We start from the raw sequence: 22793 nt of genomic DNA on the forward strand, positions 1-22793 counted from the left end.
AGGAGCTACCTTTTAAGCTGGCTCTCTGTGCGTGCCAGCTCCATGGACTCACCTGCCCCCACCCTTACTGCCTCCTACAGAGGCAGTGGAAGGGTTGAGAGGCAGGCAGGAGATGGTGCTGGGGGGAGCTGTCTCGGGGTAGGGGAGGCTGCCATGAAACAGCCTCTGTCCATAGTGGGCTTGGGCTCACAGTGGACAGAAATTGCAGTTGGAGCAACCTGTGTCAATGGGGAGCTCACCCTCCCCCCAAGAGGGGCTGCTGCTGCAGCAGAGCAACCTCTGTCCATGGTGAGCCCTTGTGGACCGGCACTTGTCTGCCATCCCATGCTGCTGTCTCTGATACAGAGGCAGCAGCATGAGGTGCCGGGGGCACCCCGGGAATGGGACCAAAGCACACTGGCTGCTGGCCCTGCCCCCCCGAGGACTATCGAATAGTCATGTAAGAGCTAAAATTTGATATGGTTACATGACTATTCAATTACACGCAATCTGACATCCCTAATTAAGAATGCTGCATTTCAGTGCAGAGTTCCATATGCCTCAGTCTGCTCTGCTGCAAAATTCTTTTTGAAGCTCTGAGAGCATACAGGCTTCCTTAAAATTGAAGCACTGAATGGTGCTTCCTGCACTGTAACCAAGCAATCTCCAATCTTTTTAAGCACAAGATCACTTTAAGTGCAATCCAGGATTTACCTAAAATCAAAATACTTCTGCCCCACCTCCTTCCCTGAGCCTTGCTCTTGACTCCATTCTTCCTTCACCACCCCTTCAACTTCTTTTCCTTTACCAGGCTGGGGCCAGAGGGTGGGGTGCATGTGGATGAGGGCTCTGGTCTTGGCCAAGGTGTTCGGAGCGTGGGAGAGGCTCTGGGCTCAGCTTGGGTAAGGGAATTGAAGTGCAAGAGGGATTTCAGGGCTGAGGCAGGGATTCAGGATGTGGGCTCTGACTGGGCACTGCTTATCTCAGGTGGCTACCAGGAGGTGGTGCAGTGGGGCTATAGCAGGCATTCCCGCTCTGCCTCTGCACCAGTCCCAAAAGTGGCCATGTCCAGCAGCGACTCCTGAGGAGGAGGGGCAGGTGGTGCTGCCTACTGTCCCCCATCCGTAGGCACCATCCCCACGCCTCCCATTGGGTGTGGTTCGCCATTTCCTGCCAATGGGAGCTGCAGGGTGGTGCCTGCAGGCAAGGGCAGCATGTGGAGACCCTGTGCCATACCACCCCTAGGGGCTGCAAGGGGGATGTCCGATGTTTCCACGAGCAGTGCGGGGGCGGGGGGAAGAGTCTGTCTTAGACCTGCTGTTAGTGGCCGTTCTTCCAGTTTGGCTGCAGGAGATTGAGGCGGATTCCAGGAGACTCCTGGCTAGTGTTCCACCAGTCAAAACCAATAGGGATTACCTCTCAGAAGCTCCATGATCTTCCAGTAGATCCCGATCTACTGGTTGGTGACCACTGCTCTAACCCATGTTTCGAGGCAAGCATGTTGCATTATGGCTGGCTGTCCTCCTCCCCCCCCCCCCCCCAAAATATGTAACCAGATTATCTTTGCAGCCTGCTGACAGCTGCTTGATGTGAAATGGCAACTGTCCATGTTCTCTGTCTCTGGACTTTCAGTACTGTGGGCATACATCTCCAGTTGTCTTCATCCAAGACTGTGAAGTGAGAAATGGATGACTCATGCTTCAGCTGGAAAGTTACACTAAGTGGGTGGGGAGAAGAGAAGTGAAACTTCTTTAATTAAAAAAAGGAAAAAAAGTACATTTACAGCCAGAGGCATTTTAAAAACATTTCATACCCCATACATCGCTCCCACTTTTAATGGTGATTGAAATTGAAGGTAAGAACAGATGAGCTGTTACTTCCAGCCTGTTCTTGGTGCCTGGTGTGCTTTTTTGGGTCTTGGTGTAAGAGAAGAGGGGCTTTTATTGAGTTTCACCGCTGCCATGGGTTCATCCTTGCTTAGCAGTTTTCTGCAGCAGAAGGGAGAAATATGATCTTGTATGTGATCGTTCGCCTCGCATACGTGTTAAGAAGTAGATGGATTCATTCACTACCCAAAACCACTCCTTTCTTTAGTGGCTGCATGAGTTGGCTAATATTTGAAGTCTTTCTCCTCTGAAGAAATGAGGAGATGATCATAAGAATCGGGCAAGTTGGATCATTTGGTGTAGGAGGGAAAGCTCCTAGCTTCAGAGAGAACTGTAACCTCAGAAGACTTAAAGCAAGTGTGACGTCTGTATTTGTGGAAGCCTGACTCTGTTTACCCTTTTAGGCTGCTTCTATACATTATTTATTCTAAGTTTAGAATGGAAATTGCCCCTCGGTTGCTAAAGAGAAGTGGCACAGCATGTAACTTTGTGTATGGCAGTTGAGGCAGGCATAACTGACAAATGGAGAGGTTATTAACTAGCTAGAGCCAATCATGTTTTCAGATCTGTGTATCCTCCTATTTAACATCTTACAGTAACTGAGGTCTTAAGCAAGAGGCAGCTACTAGTAAGATAGCAAAGCAGTCACTGCAGATCCAGAGTAAAATCAGTAGTGGAAACTGTTAACCTGCTAATGTCTGGTGATCTAGCCACATAGCCTGGGCTCATTGGTTAATGTGCACGGTTACATGCAGCTCCTTCCACATCCATGCTTCTGCCTCTGTATCAGGTGGGTGGGAGCCAGTGCTCGTCCCTGCACTTACTGGCTCCCCTGGAGCAGCAGCTCTCCCCCTGCCTGCTCCCTGCTGCTGCCTCTGATAGGCTTTTAAGCCAGTTTCCTGTGTTACACGTTTTTCAGCGGCTACGCTTTTACCTAAATAAATACATTTTAATATCCCTACTGTTCACTAGATTAGCTCTCATCACAAAGGCAGAGTAAGCATGAGGCAAAGCAAATGGCCCACTTTGGAGCTCAGACAAGCAGATCTGCTGAGAGTTCATGAAGCTACATAGTGTTTCCCTTCCACATTTCCTTTCAGCTTGTGCTCTTAGAAGATGTGTTAGAGACAGGATGATATAAAGCTGTGGTATCCAACATGCTAGCTACATGTGGCCACTTGGCTGGTTGAATGTGGCTAGTTTGCTATAGCGATAGCCAAACTTGTTGGGCACCACGGATATGAAGAATGGTACCAGTTATACTGCCTGGGTTTGGGAACTGCTGCAGAACAGAGGCAGGGCAAGAGACATGAACAGTGAAGGAGAACCCATAGTAGGGATGTAAATCAGTAGTCGACTATACTATTAATCATTAAGCCTATGCTTATCAGCAGGGCTTAAAAAAGGCAGGGAAATCTACTCGCCAGCCCCGTACTGCGCATGCACAAGACCCGCATTGCTCATGTGCCTGCTGCCGGTGAACGGGGCAACCGGCTGAAATCTACTTGCCACAGGCGAGTAGATTCACTGATTTTTCAAGCCCTGTTTATCAGTTAATCTAGTCAACTACTTGCACCCTTCTCCCCCCCCACCTCCGCTGCCTTTCTATCAGAAGCAGTGGGGGGAGGTGGGGAGATGGGAGCAGTGCAGGGTGGCAGGCAGATGGTTTTTAAATTGGCTCTCCTCTCAGATCGGCTCCTGCCTGGCACCCCATGTTGCTGCCTCTGATACAGAGGCAGTAGTGCAAGGTGACGGGGGGCTCCCTGAGAGTGGGGCTGGAATGCATTGGCTGTTAGTCCTGCCCCCGGGGACTATAGAATAGTTGAGTAACTGCTAATTAATGAAGTACACAACTATACTATTACCCTCTATCTAACATCCCTGACCCATAGTGTGAACAAATTATGATACATGGGGTGCCATGCAGCATGGCTCTGCAGACTCTGCTTCACTGCTGTTGCTGCTTTATACTGCAGAGCCAGCAGCGCAAATAACCACTAAGATTTTTAGCAGCTATACGGTTAACATATGAAATGCTTTCCAATGACTTCACATGACCCATCATGTAGAAAAAACATCATAATTATGCTATAATTATATTGTAGTACTATCACTATGAATTATATGGGGTGCAGTGTTGCACATACATTACAAACTAAGAGGAGTTAACAGTACATCTGCTTTGTCCATATTTCTTACTGTTGGTGCACTTGAGATTGTGAGAGAACAAGAGTGCAGTGATCTGATGAAAACATATGACTTTGAGATATGATCCTTTTCTGTTCCATGAGCTGCTTGTTACAATACTCCGGGCTGGTAGTTGTGTTCCTCTGTGGCTTATTACCAGCCAGGCTTTGCTTTCTTTGTGTAGAGCAATCATTGCTCTTAGATTGTACTCTAGTAGATAACTTCTAACATCAAGGAAACTGACAATGTGTTCTGAGTTGTCTTTTCTCCCTGAACTTGGAGGGAGGTTTTTACAGGCATTGATGTCATTTGAAGATGCATAGGGGAAGGGGAGGAAATTTTTAGAGAGTATATTGAATAGCTAGGATAGGTTTCTGCTGGAGAGGTGAATAGGTAGTCTGCAGAATGGAATTTGAACTTTTGCTAACTTTCTTGAGGGACAGGAGCAGTTGATTTTTTTTTTTATTATGAGAAGAGAAACTTTTGATTTATTGGGAAATGATGGATGGGGAGGTGAAAACCTAGGTTTAGATTTCAGTCTTCCAAAAGTATACTGAACTGGGTACCCAGTCTTTTAATTTGGCTCTGCCACTCTTCTTCCTTCTCTTCCACAAGAAACAAGATCAGTGCCTTTCTTTTCCTCCTATGCCATGTCCCTCCTGCTGTGTACTAGCTCTTTAAATGGGTTCTTAATACATTTGAAAAGCAGAGTCGCAGTGTGTGGTCCCCACTACTCTCCGGCCCCCTGCGCAGATGGTGCTGGGTGAATTGGCTTTTAAGCTAGCTGCTCCCAGCACCTGGCTCCTGCTCCCCCTCCCGCTTGTTGTCTCTGCTACAAGGAGGGTGGGGGAAACAACTAGTTGAGGAACTAATCAACTATCTGATAAGCTTTTGCTTATCGGATAGTCAACTAGTCACTTACATCCTTACTCCAGAGTGTGCTTCCAGTTTAGTGTTTTACGGAGGTTGTTAAATGCTAAAAACTTGCAGTGGGGTCATTCTAGCTGTAATTGCTTTCTGAGCCACTTGCCATGAAGTACAGGCCCAACCTTAATATATGGGTTGTGTTCTTTTTATTCTAATTAAAATAGCTACAGGATTTATGATTACTTTAATTTTTGTTGAGTGAGTTCAGTGCTCAGGAAGCTAGGGGAATCCACGCCAATGCCTAGAGTCCTGGTGTGCAAAGCTGCTGCACACAGTTGGGTCAATCTGTCCTGAACTACAGCACATTGTATATTGCTGGCACTGTACAAGACGACGATACGCAGAGTACATGGTACTGCTAGAGGAGAAAATTAGCTTCCACTGTCAGAGCTTGACAAGCTGTTCAGAGTGGTAGCAAACTGTTCATCAGCCGTTAGCTTTCCGTTAATTGCTCGGTGAGCACATTCCTTTTAGACAGACTAGTTTTCAGGATGGCTCATGTTTTGATTTCAGTTTGCAGTGTAATGGGAGTCAGCAGACATCTGGCAAATGTCTAAAATAATTCATTGATGGAAAAGAAAGCTGTAGTCTGTAGCCATGGAATTACCCATATACCAGTGGTGCTGAGCAGCTAGAGCTTCTGTTGACTTCACTGAGAGCTCTGGATGTTTAGCACCACTGAAAATCAGCCCCAAAGCGTGTAGATTTTGTTACAGAAGGTTGCCAACAATTCATAGGCAAACAGGTGGTGTAAGCCTGAGCCACCATCCCAAAGGCTGTGGTTTATGCAGGAGAAGTTTGTACAGTGGATTGTGTTGTAGCTTTTAAAAATTGGGTTATAAACTTTTTAGGGTGAAGAGAACTAGGCTAGATTCTGATCTGTTGTACAATTTGTAAAGCAAAAACTATTTCTAAGGGTATGTCTACACTTTCTCGCTCAGGGGTGTGAAAAACATCTGCCTGAGCACAGCAAGTTGCTGGGTTCTAAAGCACCAGTGTAAGCAGTCTCCCAATGTTGTTGGCCACTGCATGGAGATGGTTTATCTGGAACACTGGGAGAGCACTCTCCCAGCACTGGTGTCATGGTCACACTGATGAATTCAGCTTCTGCCACAGATGCACTTAAACTTGGAAGTGTAGAAAAGCCTGTGCTAGAATTGCTCCTGATTAGCAATGGCAACCGAGAGAGAATCTGGACTTTGGTCTTTCTTTTTGGTCTTTCTTTTGACTGGGACATTGTAAAGTCCAGTTAAAATGAGGCTAATTCAGAATTGGGGTAACAATAAAACAGATCTCTTAATGGGAGTGTTATCAACAGATTTGATGTTGAATAAGCTATATTTTTCTGGGTAAATTGGGAACCCAGCAGTATTAGGGTAATCAAGCCAGTCAACCCTACTTACCAGGTTTGCAACCAGGATATACCAGGACACATTACTAGCAAGTTGTATGTGGAGCAGATGTTCCTTACGCATGTCCTCTAGCTTCTGTTCAGCACCATGGGATAGTTTCCCATAATGCAGTGACACAAAATAGTCAGGCAACATATGCATAGATGCACAAGGACAACTGATACGGCTGTATTGGGAGAGAGCTTTGGTTATGTTTTTGGTACACAAGCATGCTCCCAAGAAGAATAAGTTTTTGGTGTCATTTTACAAAACATGGATGCAGAACAGCTGACCCCCTTGGGGTAATGGGTGTCTCTCTTTCCTTCCAATTAATTCTAACTCCCTGTATGATTAACTGATATCATATGTACTCAACACTCAGATCATAGCTCCACCTTCTCTCATACATTAACCTCGCCACAACCAAAACATCTATTGAAAGGTTAGGTATAGTCACAAGCAGTTCCATGTTAGTGGCTTATTATTAAACATCAACCAGCAGCAACTATTTTTCTTTGCCTGATTTAATTTCATTCACATTTTATTCTGATAAGGCAGTTCACTGCAAATCTCAACTTTTATCCTCTTGTATAGAGATTTGACAAGAGATGAAACACGTAACTTAAATAATAAAACTGCACTTAATAGCACCTTTTATTGGATCTTAGCATGTTTTTAAAAGGTAAGGATTCTGAAGTTGTAAATGGTAATAGACCTCTCAGATGAGTTACAGGACTAATAACCTTGCTCATGCCAAATCATTTTATAGCTATAAACCTCAGCTATTGACAGCAGAGTTTAAAAAAACAAGGCTGTTTTCTCTCTCAACCAAACACATAGACTCAACCAGGCACAATTTGATAAAGATTAGAGCTGCTACAGCAGGGGGCTCCCTGGAAGTGGGGCTGGAGCACACTGGCTGCTGGCCCCGCCTCAGTGGACTGTAGAGTAGTTGTGTAACTGCTAAGATTTTATGCAGTTACACGACTATTCAATTACCTGATATCTAACATCCCTACTCCTAAATAGAGATTGAGGAATTTTTCTCAGAAGAGTTTTGTCACCAGAAAATGCCAATTCGTTGGGAAGGTTTCCGAGGTCCAATATAGGAGGGCATTATTCACTGTGGCCTCCTTCCTATCATGGACTTCAGAAACTTGCTTTGATAAATCAGCATTTTCTGATTATAAAACCTTTCCATGAAAAAAAATCCTCTATTTTTAGATGTCACACTTACAATTACAAGCATTATGCTGCAGAATAGTAGCAAGCAACAAGATTTAGACAGGAATATGTAAAGGAAGCAGAGTCCTCACGAGCAAAGGGCAATTTTCTAGTTAATGAATGCTAATATCAAGCACCAGAATAAATGATACAACCTGAAAGAATGAAGGAAGGAAGCCAAACTATATGCCTAGCATTGTTATCACTGTAATTCTTAGAAGTCCTTGTGGGGAGAGCACTGATTTAAGTGCTGTACAAGCTCTGAAGAGACAGTTGCAGTGCAAGTGGCATTCATAGATTCCAAGATCAGAGGGATCACTGATCTAGATCAGGTGTGGGAAACCTTTTTTGGGTTCTGACCCACAGAAAAATCAGTTGGGGGCCACACAAGTGAGAAGCGCAAAAAAAAAAATAAACAAACAAAAAAAAACACCCTCACTAATTTGGCCCCCGACTGAGACACTCCCCATATTCCTCTCACACACCAGAACCTAGGGGGGGCTCAGGCTAGTAACTGTTGTGGGACCCTAAGCTCTGTGGTGGGGGTAAAAGTGAGGGGTTCAGTGTGTGGGATGGGGAAGCAGGCTTGGGGTGTGGGTCTGAGAGGGAGGGAGAGTGCAGGAGTGGGCCAGGAGAGGAGCCCTGAGCCACAGGGGCCAGATTCAGGCAAGCTGGGGAACCTCAGGGGTGGCCTCTGGACCTGATCTAGACTGGCCACCTACATAACCTTCAGGAGGTAGCCGAGTTATTCTGTACAGGATAAACTTAAAAAACAGCAGATAGTCTGGTAGCACTTTAAAGACCAACAAAACATGTAGATCAGTGGTCCCCAACTTTTTGTGGCCAATAGCACATTCATGTTTTCAGAAAAGTGTGGCAGGTGCCAACAGTTTTTCAAGGCTTATTTTGTATTTGTACATTAAATAATATGAAAAACATCATATTTAATATTACATAATATATGCCTCCATAAGATAAAAAGGTAATTTTACATGTAAAAGGTATTAATTAAATTATTTGGCAATTTTTCAGCCCCCCTTTAGAGAGAAAATAGAAAAAAGGCATCAAATGCGCAAATTGAAGGCTATTTTCATATTAAATGTGAATTGGGTAAATTTGATAGAAACTTAATTTAGTTAATTTTTATTTTAATTATATTGTAATTCATTTTTAAACAAAATTCTTCAGTAATAAAAAGGGGGGGGATGTCCAAATGTTGAGCCAAAAAAAGCACCCCCCTCCCCAAAAAAATAATCATGGCACCTTTAAATCTCACACTCCCCATCCCCACCATGTCTTCACCATCTGCTGCCATGTCTCCTCCCCTTGCTCCATCAGCTCCCCTGGTTGCTGCTGCCCCCACAGCCTCTCACCTTCCTCTGCTGTCCTGACTCCTGCCCTTAGCCCTCCTGAGACCTGCCCCCCTCCACCAGCCCTTCTCTCCCTCCTGTGCCCACTCCTCCAGTAGCCCCACTCTGATCACGTGAGCTACCCCCTCTCCTAACACCTCCCTCTACACACCTGCCCTGCCTCTCTCCTCTGGTGCTGGTCCCTCCCCTGCAGGTGTCTGCCCTTCTGCTTCACACCCACAATCCCCTAGCACCTGCACCTTCCCTTACCTCCCTGCACCCTCCTGGTGCTTCCTCCTTCCCTCACTGCTCCTGCACCCTTTGCTCTCTTTTTCCCTGATACCCACTTCCTCACCACCCTGTGCCCCCATTCCCCTCATGCCCCTGTGCCTTCACACATGCCTTGCTCCATCCCCACCTTCCTCATGCCCACCCCTTCTTTCAAGCCTTCTCCCAGCACCTTCCCCTCTCCTCTCCCAGCATCACTCTGTCCCCCCTCCCACTGACCCCTCTTCTCTTGCCCTTTTCCTCATTGTCTCCATTTGGCCCCTTGGCGTTTCTCTCCTCCACGCTGTCCCTTGGTGCCTTCTCCTGACCTGCCCCCCTCTCCTCAGCACAAGCCCCTTCCTCTCCCACCCCTCCCCCGTTCCCCCCCCTTCTGTCTTCCAGTTTGAGTCTGTGATCGGGCCCAGCCCCAGTTGCTTCCGTTACCCCAGACCACGTGTCGGGCCTGGAGCTGGGCTGTGCGGTTTTAAAATTTAAAGTCCCAGGCCGTGATGTCATGGCATGCTGGGCGTCTCCCCTCTCAGCTGTTGCGCGGTGGCATGTGCTCTCTCTGATAGTCGGCGTGGGCGCACATAAATGCCCAGGTGGGCGCCATGGCAGGAACCCCTGGTGTAGATGGTATCATGAGCTTTCCTGGGAACAGCCCGCTTCAACAGAGTCAGACCTTGTTGGTAAACCATGTTTATGGCTTGGGTACAATTGGCATTTAGAGCTACTTAGGATTGATTTTATTATGTAGATTTGGCTTAAGCATCTGGCTCTACTATTGAAACTTCAACCTCTGTGTCTTAAGGTGTTTGCAGTTTCCTTGAGAAGTGTGAACAGGAGGATTTTTCTTTTCTGAGAACTACTAAACACTATAAACTACCTTCCCAAATAGACATCCTTCAGGATGACTTAAAAGCCTGGCTGCAACTGGAATATTGAACCATATTGCTCCACTCTTCTATAGCAGTATTTCTCAACAAGTAGTACCAGTACTCTTAGGGGTACTTCAGAGAAGTCTGGGGGAGTACATCAACACAACAGAAATTTGGAGAAAACTGAATTTTTGTTTTACATTTTACAGCGCTTTATTTTTGTACTTTTTATACCCAAAAATTTCATTGCCCGCCCAGCTATGATTAAGTTGTTTAAACAAATGTGTTGCAATGGTAGAAACAAATTGTGTGTGTCTAAAAACTAAGTGCTGGGGGTACTTTACAAAAAAAGGTTGAGAAACACTGTTCTACAGCATCCTTGTGAGCTGAGAATTTTAGAATTCTTTAGTCAATAAAAATAGCCATGACATGCCAGAGAGAATAAGGAGCTCTAGGAAACATGGATTAGTGTTGAATTTTCTAGCTATTAGTATCATAAAAGCCAGTCTTTACCAATCAAGTTACTTTATCATTTATAAATGCACAAAGTCCTGTCTCCCCCTGTTTGTAGGAAAAGCTGATATTTCTGCAGTCCATGCAGTTGAGGTTGATTACAAGTTACCTCTTGGCATCCTTTGAGTGTATCAAATGTCTTAAGCATACACAGATGGCATTTTTGTGCTCATTCACCACCGATTTATTTATTTTTCCTCTTGTTTTAAAGGACTAGCTGTTGGTCTTGGCATTGGGGCCTTGGCAGAAGTTGCGAAGAAGAGCCTTAGATCTGAAGAACGCAATGGTGAGCTCTCTAGTGTGCTTGTTTTGTTCAGAAAATTTACTTTCTTTTTTTTAAGGCATGATCTACTCTGTAGAAGAATAAAATCCCGTGAGGTCTCTAAAGGCTGTGATTGTGATGTAGTGTTTTAGGAGTTTTTTTTACTTTCTTTTGGTTGAGTTAATTTCTTTGGCATAAGATTTATACAACTTGTATGTTTAGACCACTTTAACAGTGTACCTTTTGTGGACACAGTTATATGGGTATAAAAGTGCTTCAACTGATATAGTTTATTCCCATATGGAAAAGGAAGAAAGCTCTACTGGTATAACTATCCAGGTTAAAAAAATAACTTTTTCAGTCAGGTGTGATATCAGAACAAAAACTGAGTAGAATGTTTTAATGTCTGAAACCTTGTGGAGTTAGTGGTTGAAGAAATAAAGACTTCAAAAACATTCTACTTATTTGATACTCAAGTGATGACAGCTATAGAAAATTGAGAGAATAAATTCAGACACTAAATTGACATTTCATTTTTTAAATATCTTTCTCTTGACTCTTCTGCACATATGCAAAAGAAAGGGCTAAGTTTTATATCAGACTTTTCATTTCTTCCTGTCTTGCCCATCTCATCTCCCAGCTTAAGAAAAGGAATGCTATTTCTGCTTATGCTTCCTTTGCTCAAGTAGCTTTGGTCTCAAATAACATGTTTACTGCTTTTCTGCACCTGTATTTTAGCTGAGAGAATTCCAGGCCCATATCATGGGAACAACTAGTGCAATCTGTAGTACTGAGGTGCAGAAGATAGAAATGAACATGATCTTTTCTCCTTCTCTGGAAAGACCTCCCAGGTTATTTGGGGCTTGTGGCTGGGTAGATGTTGTTTGATCCACAAAAGCTTGGATCAGATGCAGCATCACTTTCCATGAATTTCCTGCCTGTCTCCCAGTTTCCCTGCTGTTATATTTGATGTGGGCATCTTGGCATCATTCAGGTTAACAGGGAGGTGATAGTGTAGATAATGTTGGAGCTCAGCATCTTTCTGGCATCTGCCCTTCCACTCTGACTGTTGTCCTTAGAATCATAGAATCAGAGCTGGAAGAGACCTCAAAAGGTCATCAAGTCTACCCCTCTGCTCCACCCTCCTAGTGAAATAGTTTTTCCTAATATCCAACCTGGACCTCTCCCACCACAACTTGAGGCCACTGTTCCTTGTTCTGCCATCTGTCACTACTGAGAACAGCCTTTCTCCATCCTCTTTGGAACCTCCCTTCAGGAAGTTGAAGGCTGCTATCAAATCCCCCCTCACTCTTCGCTTCTGCAGACTAAACAGACCCAACTCCCTCAGCCTCTCCTCATAGGTCATATGCTCCAGCCCCCTAATCATTTTGGTTGCCCTCCGCTGGACTCTCTCCAGTGCATCCACATCCTTTTTGTAGTGGGGGCCCAGAACTGGACACAATACTCCAGATGTGGCCTCACCAGAGCCGAATAATGGGGAATAATGACCTCTCTGGATCTGCTGGCAATGCTCCTCTTAATGCAACCTAATATGCCATTAGCCTTCTTGGCTACAAGGGCACACTGTTGACTCATATCCAGCTTCTCATCCACTGTAACCCCCAGGTCCTTTTCTGCAGAACTACTACTTAGCTGGTTGGTCCCCAGTTTGTAACAATGCTTGGGATTCTTCCATCCCAAGTGCAGAACTCTGCACTTGTCCTTGTTGAACCTCATCAGATTTCTTGTGGCCCAATCCTCCAATTTGCCTAAGTCACTTTGGACCCTATCTCTGCCCTCAAGCATATCTACCTCTCCCCCTAGCTTAGTGTCATCTGCAAACTTGCTGAGGGTGCAATCCATCCCCTCATCCAGGTCATTAATAAAGATATTGAACAAAACCGGTCCTAGAACTGATTCTTGGGGCCCGCCGCTAGAAACCGACTGCCATCCTGACATTGAGCCGTTGATCACTACCCGCTGGGCCCAGCCTTCTAGCCATCTTTTTATCCATCTTACTGTCCATTTATCCAATCCACGATCCCTTAACTTGCTGGAAAGAATATTGTGGGAGACTATCAAAAGCCTTGCTAAAGTCAAGGTATATTACATCTGCTGACTTTCCCACGTGCACAGAGCCAGTTACCTCATCATAGAAGCTAATCAGATTGGTCAGGCATGACTTTCCCTTTGTGAATCCATGCTGACTATTCCTAATCACTTTCCTCTCTTCCAAGTGCCTCAAAATGGATTCCTTAAGGATCCCTTCCATGATTTTTCCAGGAACCAAGGTAAGACTGAATGGCCTATAGTTCCCTGGATCATCCTTTTTTGAAGATGGGCACTACATCTGCCTTTTTCCAATCATTTGGGATTTGTCCCGATCTCCACGATTTCTCAAAGATAATGGCCAAAGGCTCCTCAGTGACATTTGCCAACTCCCTCAGTACCCTCGGATGCATTAAGTCCGGACCCATGGATTTGTGTATGTTTAGCTTTTCTAAATAGTTCCTAACCTGTTCTTTACCCACCAAGGGCTGTCCATCTTCATCCCATCTTGTGTCACTTAGTGCATTAGTCTGGGAGCCCACCTTGTCCGTGAATACAGAGGCAAAGAAAGCATTGAGTACTTCAGCTTTCCTCACATCATCTGGCATTATGATACCACCTTCATCCAATAGGGGCCCACACACCCTCTCTGATCACCTTCTTCTTGTTAACATGCCTGTAGAAACCTTTCTTGTTATCCTTCACATCCTTAGCCAGTGGCAATTCCATTTGCTCTTTTGCCTTCCTGATAACCCCCCAGCATTCTCAAGCTATACATTTAAACCACTCCCTGGTCATTTGTCCAAGTTTCCACTTTTTGTAAGCTTCCTTTTTGTGCTTAAGTTCACCAAGGATTTCCCCTGTAAGCCAATCCGGTCTCTTACCATGTTTGCCTCTCTTGCTACGCATCGGGATGGTTTTCTTTCTGTGCCTTCAATAAGGCTTCTTTAAAATACTGCCAGCTGTCCTGGACGCCTTTCCTCTTCATGTTAGCATCCCAGGGGATTCTGCCCATCAGATCTCTGAGGGAGTAAAAATCTGCTTTTTTTTGAAGTCCAAGGTGTATATTTTACTACTCTCTTTTCTTCCTTTGGTCAGGATCCCGAAATCTACCATCTCATGATAACTGCTTCCCAGGTTGTCACCCACCTCTACTTCTGCTATTAGTTCCTCCGGGTACGTCTACACTACAACGTAAATTCGAACTAACTTAGTTCGAATTAGTTAGTTCGAATTAGCTTAGTTCGAATTAACGGATCCAGACTAAAAAACTAGTTCGAATTAGCGTTTTGCTAATTCGAACTAGCATGTCCACATTAAGTGGACCCTGAACCAGGCTTAAGGATGGCCGGAAGCAGTGCCGGCAGGGCATCAGAGGAGAACTTGGAGCGTGGAGATGCTGTCTCAGGCTAGCCGAGGGCTGTGCTTAAAGGGTCCCGACCCCCACCCCGGACAGACAGTTCTCAGGGGTGTCCCGCTTGCAAAGCAGTCCTGGCTTGCAGTGCCCAGAGTACCCACACTGGGCACATCACAGCACTCGGCCATCAGACCGGCTGCACTTGCCGCAGGCTGCCATCTGGAGAGAGGGGGCAATTGGGGGGCTGCAGGAGAGCTTCCACCCCAAAAGCCTGCAGAGCCAGCCCAGTACTCCCCATCGGGGGCGCGTACCCCATTCCTCCCTCACCTCCTTCCACTTACCCTTCCCTAGCCCATTTTCTTGATGTACAAAATAAAGGACAATTGTGTTCAAAAATGGAATCTGTCTTTATTGAACAAAACGGGGGGAGACTGGGAAAAGCAGGTGGGAGAGGGGAAGAGAGAGGCTGGGAGAGGGGAGGGCAACTAAAATGATCAGGGGTTGGGAACAGGTCCCATATGAAGAGAGGCTGAAGAGACTGGGACTTTTCAGCTTAGAAAAGAGGAGAGGGAGGGGGGACAGGATAGAGGTCTCTAAAAGCAGGAATTGGGTGGAGAGGGTGCATACAGAAAAGTTCTTCATTAGTTCCCATAAAGAAGGACTAGAGGACACCAAAGGAAAGGAATGGGTAACAGGCTTCAAACTAGTAACAGAAAGTTGCTCTTCACAAAGCAAAGAGTCAACCTGTGGAACTCCTTGCTGCAGGAGACTGTGAAGGCTAGAACTAGTACAGAGTTTAAAGGGAAGTGAGATCAAGTGATGGAGGTTGGGTCCATGGAGTGGTATTAGCCGGGGGATAGGAGTGGTGTCCCTGCCCAAGGTTTGTGGAAGGCTGGAGAGGGATGGCACGAGACAAATGGCTTGGTCACTGTCTTCGGTCCATCCCCTCCAGGGTCCCTAGGGTTGGCCGCTGTCGGCAGACAGGCTACTGGGCTAGATGGACCTTTGGTCTGACCCAGTATGGCCATTGTAAGCTCAGGGCTCAGGGTCGGGGGTCTCAGTGGACCACCTTGATTTTCATGCACTCCTGCTCCTGGGCGGCCAGGCTGGCAGCTTTCCTGCCCTAGCTGGCCACCTTCCTGTGCCTAGTGCGGAGATCGTGGACGAGGTCCACAATGTCCGCACTAGCCCAGGCGGGTGCCCGCCTCTTGCGGTCCCGGGCAAGCTCCCGGGAGCCGCCAGCCTGGTCCCGGGAAGAGGGGTTGGGCTGGGGGGCATCGGGTGGCTGGCTCGAGCCGTGCCAGGTGCAGGGTCTGGCAGGTGCTGGCAGGCTTGCACCTGGCACGGGCACCGTAGCCAGCCCGTGCCCCTTTAAGGGGGCCGGGGCTGGGAGGGGGGCAGACGAGTTTCCCTGGTGTTGGCCAGAGTGGCCACCAGGGAAACCTGGGGAGGGCTAGCCTCCCACTAGTTCGAATTAAGGGTCTACACAGCCCTTAATTCGAACTAGTAAGTTTGAACTAGGCTTAATCCTCGTGGAATGAGGATTACCTAGTTCGAACTAAGCGCTCCGTTAGTTCGAATTAAATTTGAACTTAACGGAGCGCTAGTGTAGCGCCTATGAAAGTTAGTTCGAACTAACATCCGTTAGCGAACTAACTTTGTAGTGTAGACATACCCTCCCTGTTTGTGAGCAGAAGGTCAGGGTGCGCATGGCCCATGGTTGGATCCTTCAGCACTTGTGCCAAGAAGTTATCCCCAACATTCTCCAAAAACTTCCTGGATTGCCTGTGTACTGCCATATTGGTTGCCCAACAGATGTCAGGGTGATTAAAGTCCCCCATGAGAACCAGGGCCTGTGATCTGGAAGCTTCTCTCAGTTGTCTGAAGAAAGCCTCGTCTACCTCATCCACCTGATTCCGTGGCCTGTAGCAGACACCAACCACGACATCACTGCTGTTGTTTACTCCTTTAAACTTAACCCATAGACTCTCAACAGGTTTTTCTCCCTCTTTATACTGGAATTCAGAGCAATCATAGTGCTCTCTTACATATAGTGCAACTCCTCCTCCTTTTCTCCCCTGCCTGTTCTTCCTGATCAGTCTATACCATTCTATGACATTCTCCAGTCATGCGAGTCATCCCACCAAGTCTGTTATCCCAGTTAAATCATATTTCTTGGACTGGGCCAGGGCCTCCAGTTCTTCCTGTTTGTTGCCCAGGCTTCTCACATTAGTGTACCCATTTGAATCAGGGGTCCTCCTTTGTTGCTTGTTCCTCTTTGCATTTCTTCCCAGTATCCGACTTTCCCACTTCTCTCAGAGTTTTGGTCACCGTCCCCCAACGAACCTAATTTAAAGCCCTCCTCACCAGGTTTGCAAGCCTGCCCGCGAAGATACTCCTTCCTCTCTTGGTTAGGAATAGGTGGGATCCATCTAATAATCCTTGTGCCTGGAACAGAGTCCCATGGTCAAAGAAACCAAAGCCCTCTCTGCGACACCACCTGCGCAACCATGCATTTACTTCCTCAATTCGACGATCCATGCCCAGTCCTTTCCCTTTGACAGGGAGGATGAACGAGAACACCACTTGCACTCTGATTTCTTCGATCCTTCTTCCCAGCGCTACATAATCCGCAGTAACCCACTCAAGATCATTCTTGGCCGTATCATTAGTTCCCACATGGAGAAGCAGGAAGGGGTAGCGATCCGAAGGTTTGATCAGTTTGGTAAGCCTCTGTCACATCCTGAATGTGAATTCCCGGTAAGCAGCACACCTCTCTAGATTCCAGGTCTAGATGGCAGATGGATGGCTCAGTCCCTCTTAGGAGGGAGTCCCTGACCACCACCACCTGTTGTTTTCTTTTGGGGGTGGTGGTCGTGGAACCCCCATCTCTAGGACTACGCATCCCATACCTTCCAGTAGATTGTGTTCCCTTGCGGTTTTTTCCTTGTGAGGTCCCTTCCAAAGCATTCAGCACTGCAGAGCCTGTGGAGAGAGCCTGAAAGCGATTACTTACCTCTATAGCATTGGGGGATTCCCATGCTGGCCTTTTTCCCCTTCTAGAAGTTACATGTTGCCAGTTCTCTTCCTGGTCCCGTAATGCCCTCTCTGGCTCTTTCGCCTGCCGTGCTTGAAGGATTAAACGCTGCATTTTATCGAGGAAATCTTCATCCTCTCTGATCAAGCGTAGGGTCGACACTTGGGCCTCCAGTTCTCTAATTTTTTCTTCCAAGATGGCGACCAGCTTGCACTTAGGTCTGCTGTTGTTACCTGCACGGAGTGTGCCATGTTTGTCTTCTTCCCGGAAGAAAGAACAGATTTTTTCTGCCCTATCACCATCCATTGCTGTTCGCAAGCTCCTTGGTTGCTTGCCCACTGCCTTATAAAGCCCTGGACTGCCTCAAAGGATCCTTGAGATCCTGGCTTTCGTAACTGGAGGCTCAGTAATTCTAAAAGAAAATGAGGGTATGCTTAGATCTAGGATGCTTGGGTAGATTTGTGTTGTCAACAGGGAAGGTCATATTTATGGTGGTTTTTTTTAAATTGGGGAGAGCAGATGCAGGAGACAGGAATAAGCTGGATATTGGTTTACTTGCAGGCTCCCTTTGATGTGCTTAGGATGGATGGGAGACATAACTAAGAAAATGACTCCTGATCCAAGTGTATGCATGAGGTTCCCTTAGTTAACTATCATTGACCACCTGTATAAAGCCCATTTGCTGGGGCATGGCAACAGCTTTCTGCTTAGCAGTTGTTAGATGACTCATTCCAGGAAGCCACTCCAAACATCTTTATTTTTTTAATCACCTTCTTTACCTCAGATTTATTTAATACTCTTGGCATTATGGCAGTGCTTAGAGCCAGCCACCAGTTAGATTTGTACTAGTTGATGTGTGAACAGAGTAAGAGTTTACAGTGTAGAAGACAAGATGCAGCAAGGTGGTATAATGAGTGGAAGAAACTGAGGAGAGAGGTTGAGTATTACAGTGATAGGAAATTGTAGTTATGTAACTTTGCAGTGTAGCTAGTTGTGTATGAGTTCAATTGAGTTAAATATTGGCTATACCTGTTGACCGTCTTGTAGCGTTCAGTGGGTATTGTGGCAGTAGTGAATCTTGAGGTATTGAGAGGGCAGGATAGTGGCCTTATGGATTAGTTTGGGGTGGGTGCATTCTGTGCACCAAGGCACTTGTTGGAAGTGGAGGGATGATAATGGAGGCTGCTATAGCTGGCAGAGAATTTGATCTAGGGAGGGAACAGGAAAGTGATGCAGTAAGAAACTGGGAGCCAATGAGTAAGTGGGAACAAATCATCAAAGGTTCTTGAAGATGTTGGACAACTTGTATTTGTTCCTGTGGTACAGAGGGAGCCAGAGCAGGGCTTGAAAGAAGGAATAACATGGTTGGAACAGGCCAGCATGAGATTAGCCACAATATTTTTGAATTGAGTGTGGTGTAGCTAGTGTCAGGAAGTCAGAGAAGTTTCCGTAAAAGTTGGAAGTGAGCACTAGGGTGCATGCTAGTGTTACGGGCAGTGAAGAGGCCAGATATTTAAAGATGTACCAGAGGGAAGATAATGAGATTTGGAAATGGCCTAGGTGTGTGGGTCTGGAGAGAGGATGGTATCAAAGATACTCTGAACCCAGTGCCTACCCACAGCCCTTCTGAAGGCTTGTTTATATGGATCCTCCATATTTCCTAAACCAGCATCCCATAGTATGACAGTCTCATAAGTTGAATCTGTTCATCCTCAACCTCAGCAATGTCTGCCTCTCCAAGTGATAGAATTGGAAAGTAAACATCTGATCACATGAAGCAAGGAAACAAGGGTGAAGACAGGTAGGCTTTCATAACTAGGTTTCATTTATTCTTGTGCAGCACTAGCAACTTCAGTAAGGTAGTCATCTTATCAAAGGTGTCTGGCTGCAGGTTGTCCTATGGAAACCTGCCACATCCTAGCTAGATTCTGCCTGGCTCTAGAAAGAATTATTTTGTACTGGGGATCTACAAACCAATATAGCAGTCCAGTGGCCTCAGTTTCGTACTCTTTATATCTGATCTTGTGGTTTGTTTAAGGAGTTTAAAGCAGGTCTGAGATCCATGCTAACATAACTCTCCCAGTTCTTCCACTTTAATATGAAAAAAGAGAAATGTCATGATTTTATTTTGCCATTAATAGCTCTGTTTGTTTTACCTTGGTATCTGGCTAATCTTCTGTCCCTGAGGTGAAGGTTACAGTAAGTTAGAAAAGGGAAATGCTTTTAACCACTGTACGCTTTGTTCAGTGGGTCACCCCTGCGGTCATATCCTAAGCTCGGGAAAGGAGAGTTGGAAATGAGGACAAACTATGCAAGACCTTTTATTCTGGGTCCATTGTTTAATTTCCCTTGCTCAGTGAGGCGTTATGAAATTGGTAGTATGAAGGTGTGGCAAGAGAGACTTAGAGCAATAGCAATTACTTCAATCTTGCACAACTTAACCACAATAAACATGTAAACATTTTAGATCCTCTGCCTGTGCTTGATCCCAGTGTTGTTGATGCTGATGATATGCTACATAGATGCCTTCTTTTGAAGAGTGTTCAGATGAGGGTTGTTACAATTTTAATTAATGACCTAATCGAGTAGTCAATGGAATTTCCCCTAGGGGTCCGCAAGGGCACTGCAGAGGGTCCACAGGAAGTTTTTAAAGGTAAGGATCGGGCCCAATCCTTGCATTCTGGGTCATGGCTTGTTTTTGATCTTGTCCCGCTGATGCTAAAGGAGTGAGGGGAAAGTGCTTGTATCCTGTACATCCATGGTCACCAACAGGTCGATCGCGAGGCCTCGACCAGTCGATCGCAAGGCATCCTGTCCGCCCCGCCCCCGAGAAGCCCCACTTCCTAGCTCAAGTGAAAATGGAGGGAGTGTTGGCTTCCCGGGCATGGACAGAAGTCCTGCAGCTTAGCGCTACTTCCGGCGATTCTAGAAGTGCGCTAGCTGCTCTGCTGGCTGGGTGTACTGCGGGAGGGAGCATTGGCTCCCTGCACCGCACAGGAGGGGTGAATCAGCCCCGGGGGAGGCGTGCGTGGGGCTTCCCTGCGCAGGTGGTTGGCGCCAGGGCGAGCGCGCGCGGGGCTTCCCTGCGCGGGGTCGGCCCCAGGGCAGTGGGGCTTCCCTGTGGGGGTTGGCCTCAGGGCAGGCATGCGCTGGTTTCCCTCTGGGGGCGAAATCCTGGGAGGAGGCAGATGCAAGGGACTCTCTGCCACTCCTTCTCTTCCCTCCCCTCTCCAGCTCCTCCCAGCCCCCACTCCCCTGCCACAGAATTCTGTCCCATTCCCAGCTACAGAACTCTGTCCCCATTCCCGAACACACTCCCCGAACTCTGTCCCCACTGGCACCCTGTCCCCAGCTGCAGAAACCTGTCCCCACTGGCACACTGTTCCATGCTGCAGAACCCTGTCCTCTGCCCTCCCAGCATTCTGTTCCCTCTTCCCTGCCCCCAGCCGCAGAACTCTGTCCCCACAAAATTTATAATTATAAATGCTTCATTTTAGATTTAAATAGCATAAATAAAAAACAGACCATTTATTTCATAACTATAAACACGTGATTTTAATTTTATATATCGCATAATTTAAAAATAAACTGTTTAAGGGCTAGGGATATCAAGTGATGGACAGGAGGAGAATAGAGAGGGTGGAGCTTCAAGGAAGGGGTGGGGCTTCAAGGAAGGGGCGGGGCGGTAGATCTTCGCCTGTTCTGAGATTTAAAAAGTGATCTTGGGTGTAAAACGGTTGAAGACCACTGCTGTACATCCATCTCACACACCAGCCAGGCATGAGAGACATGTACAACATGCAGATATTTTCCCCATGCTCCCTTAGGTTCCGGAGCAAGCAAGCCATGTCCTGGTGCACAGAGCTGCTGCCCCCTCCCCATCCCTGCACTTTTAAAGTTCCACCCTTGTCCCCTACCCTCCCAAAGTTCTGCCCTTGAGGAGTTGGCAGCTATAGAGCCCCCTCGCTCTGTGAATGGGGAGGGGATAGGAACTGAGATAGCAGCATGGGTGAACAGTAGCCAGTTAACCTGAGAAGCTCCATGCCCTGCAGTCTGCACATCCCTCAGCCCATGCTGAAGCTGACAAGCTGCAATTCTGCTCTGGAGTCGGCTTTTAAATGGGTCAGTCACTTGCCATTTTTTTCCTCTTTTTTTGAATTCGTGGCCCCGCTCTAACTGTTCATAAGCTTTTAGAGTGGCAGGAAGGGTTTAGTTGGGTCACTAGTAAAAATGGATCGCTGGATCCAATACAATTTTGTTCAATAAAATTATATGGCACCTAAGAGTTGATACATTACAGTGCAGACCTGCTTGTATTATCTCTCAATACTTTATATAACTTTTATATTTACTTTTATTTAGATAACATGAACTATTATACATTTCAAATGGTTATCAAATAATGGAATGCTTGAAAACAGTTATGTTTGGGGGGGTCCCTAAAATTTTAATAGATTGAAAAGATGCTTGAAAAGGTTGGGAACGATTGGCCTAGTTTCTCGGACATTTAGCACCTATTAGTCTGGTTTGGGGATGAGCGGGAATGATGGGGGTGGAGCAGTGACTCTTCCATTGCCATTTCAGGTGGTTCAGTCTAGATTTTGTCCATCATGACAAGATTCTCTTGTGCCTGAGACTCTTTAGAACACCTTGTTTCTAGAAAATCAGCCCCAGTTTCTGCATAACATTTAAAAAAAAAAGCGCACAGCTGTTAAAGGCCTGGATTTATCCTCCACTCCAGTACTACTGAATGCTTCTCCTATGGTATCAGTGGGTTGGGTACAAAGGACAACCTCTTATTACTATATTGTTCTAATTATACTTGACTGTAACATCAGTATGATGTTGTCATTGTTGCTTTCTCAATGTAAATCCCTTTCTGCCCTGCTAGGAGGGACATGCTGCTCTGCCTGGCATACCCAGTATGTTCTGACCTCCTCCTTAACCCTTTCTTTGCTTATTCCTTCTTAAACTCCTTCCTGAGAGAATATGCACAAGAAACAAAGCCAAAATGCTCCTAATTCAGAGGCTTTGCTTAGAATCACAGATTTAAACCCGGGAGGCTTCTGTGTGTCCTTTGCCCCCATTTTAACATTCCCAATGCGAAATACTGCTATGCTGGTTGGATCTATAAGAACATTGAGTGTTGAAGATTGCAGCATCAGTTGACTGGACAGAGATTCTATGTGAAGATGGATCATTCTCTTGGAGTTGCAGGCAACATGCTATAGCAGATTTTGCCCATGGCATGGTGTTGGTCACTTTCTAGCTGTGGTCATTTGTAAATCTCTCATTGCATCCTTTTTTTCTTTCTTCTCAATATAAAAGATTAACCCTCCCCCCCAATAAAAAAACCCCCAAAGCCCTATGTAAAGTCACAAAAGTCCTGGATCTGTGAAAGCAACAATTGTTTGCAAGTAGTTTTCAGTTGCTCTGACAATTGTATCTCCAGCTGGGCACTCTCCAGAGTGAAAACACAAACACTGC

At 46.2% G+C, this 22793-nt stretch overlaps 1 protein-coding gene across 1 annotated transcript in view; it reads left to right on the plus strand.

Moving 5' to 3' along the window:
* Nucleotides 1–22793, plus strand: part of COQ8A (coenzyme Q8A) — an 84495-nt gene that overhangs the window by 29929 nt on the left and 31773 nt on the right. Inside the window, exon 5 of the mRNA XM_075925323.2 lies at nucleotides 10813–10887. Within this exon, the coding sequence (XP_075781438.2) occupies nucleotides 10813–10887 (75 nt within the window). The remainder of the gene's footprint in view (nucleotides 1–10812; nucleotides 10888–22793) is intronic.

This window comes from Pelodiscus sinensis, chromosome 3 (assembly GCF_052426305.1).
Source record: "Pelodiscus sinensis isolate ZL-2025 chromosome 3, ASM5242630v1, whole genome shotgun sequence".
NCBI classification, from domain to species: Eukaryota; Metazoa; Chordata; order Testudines; family Trionychidae; genus Pelodiscus; species Pelodiscus sinensis.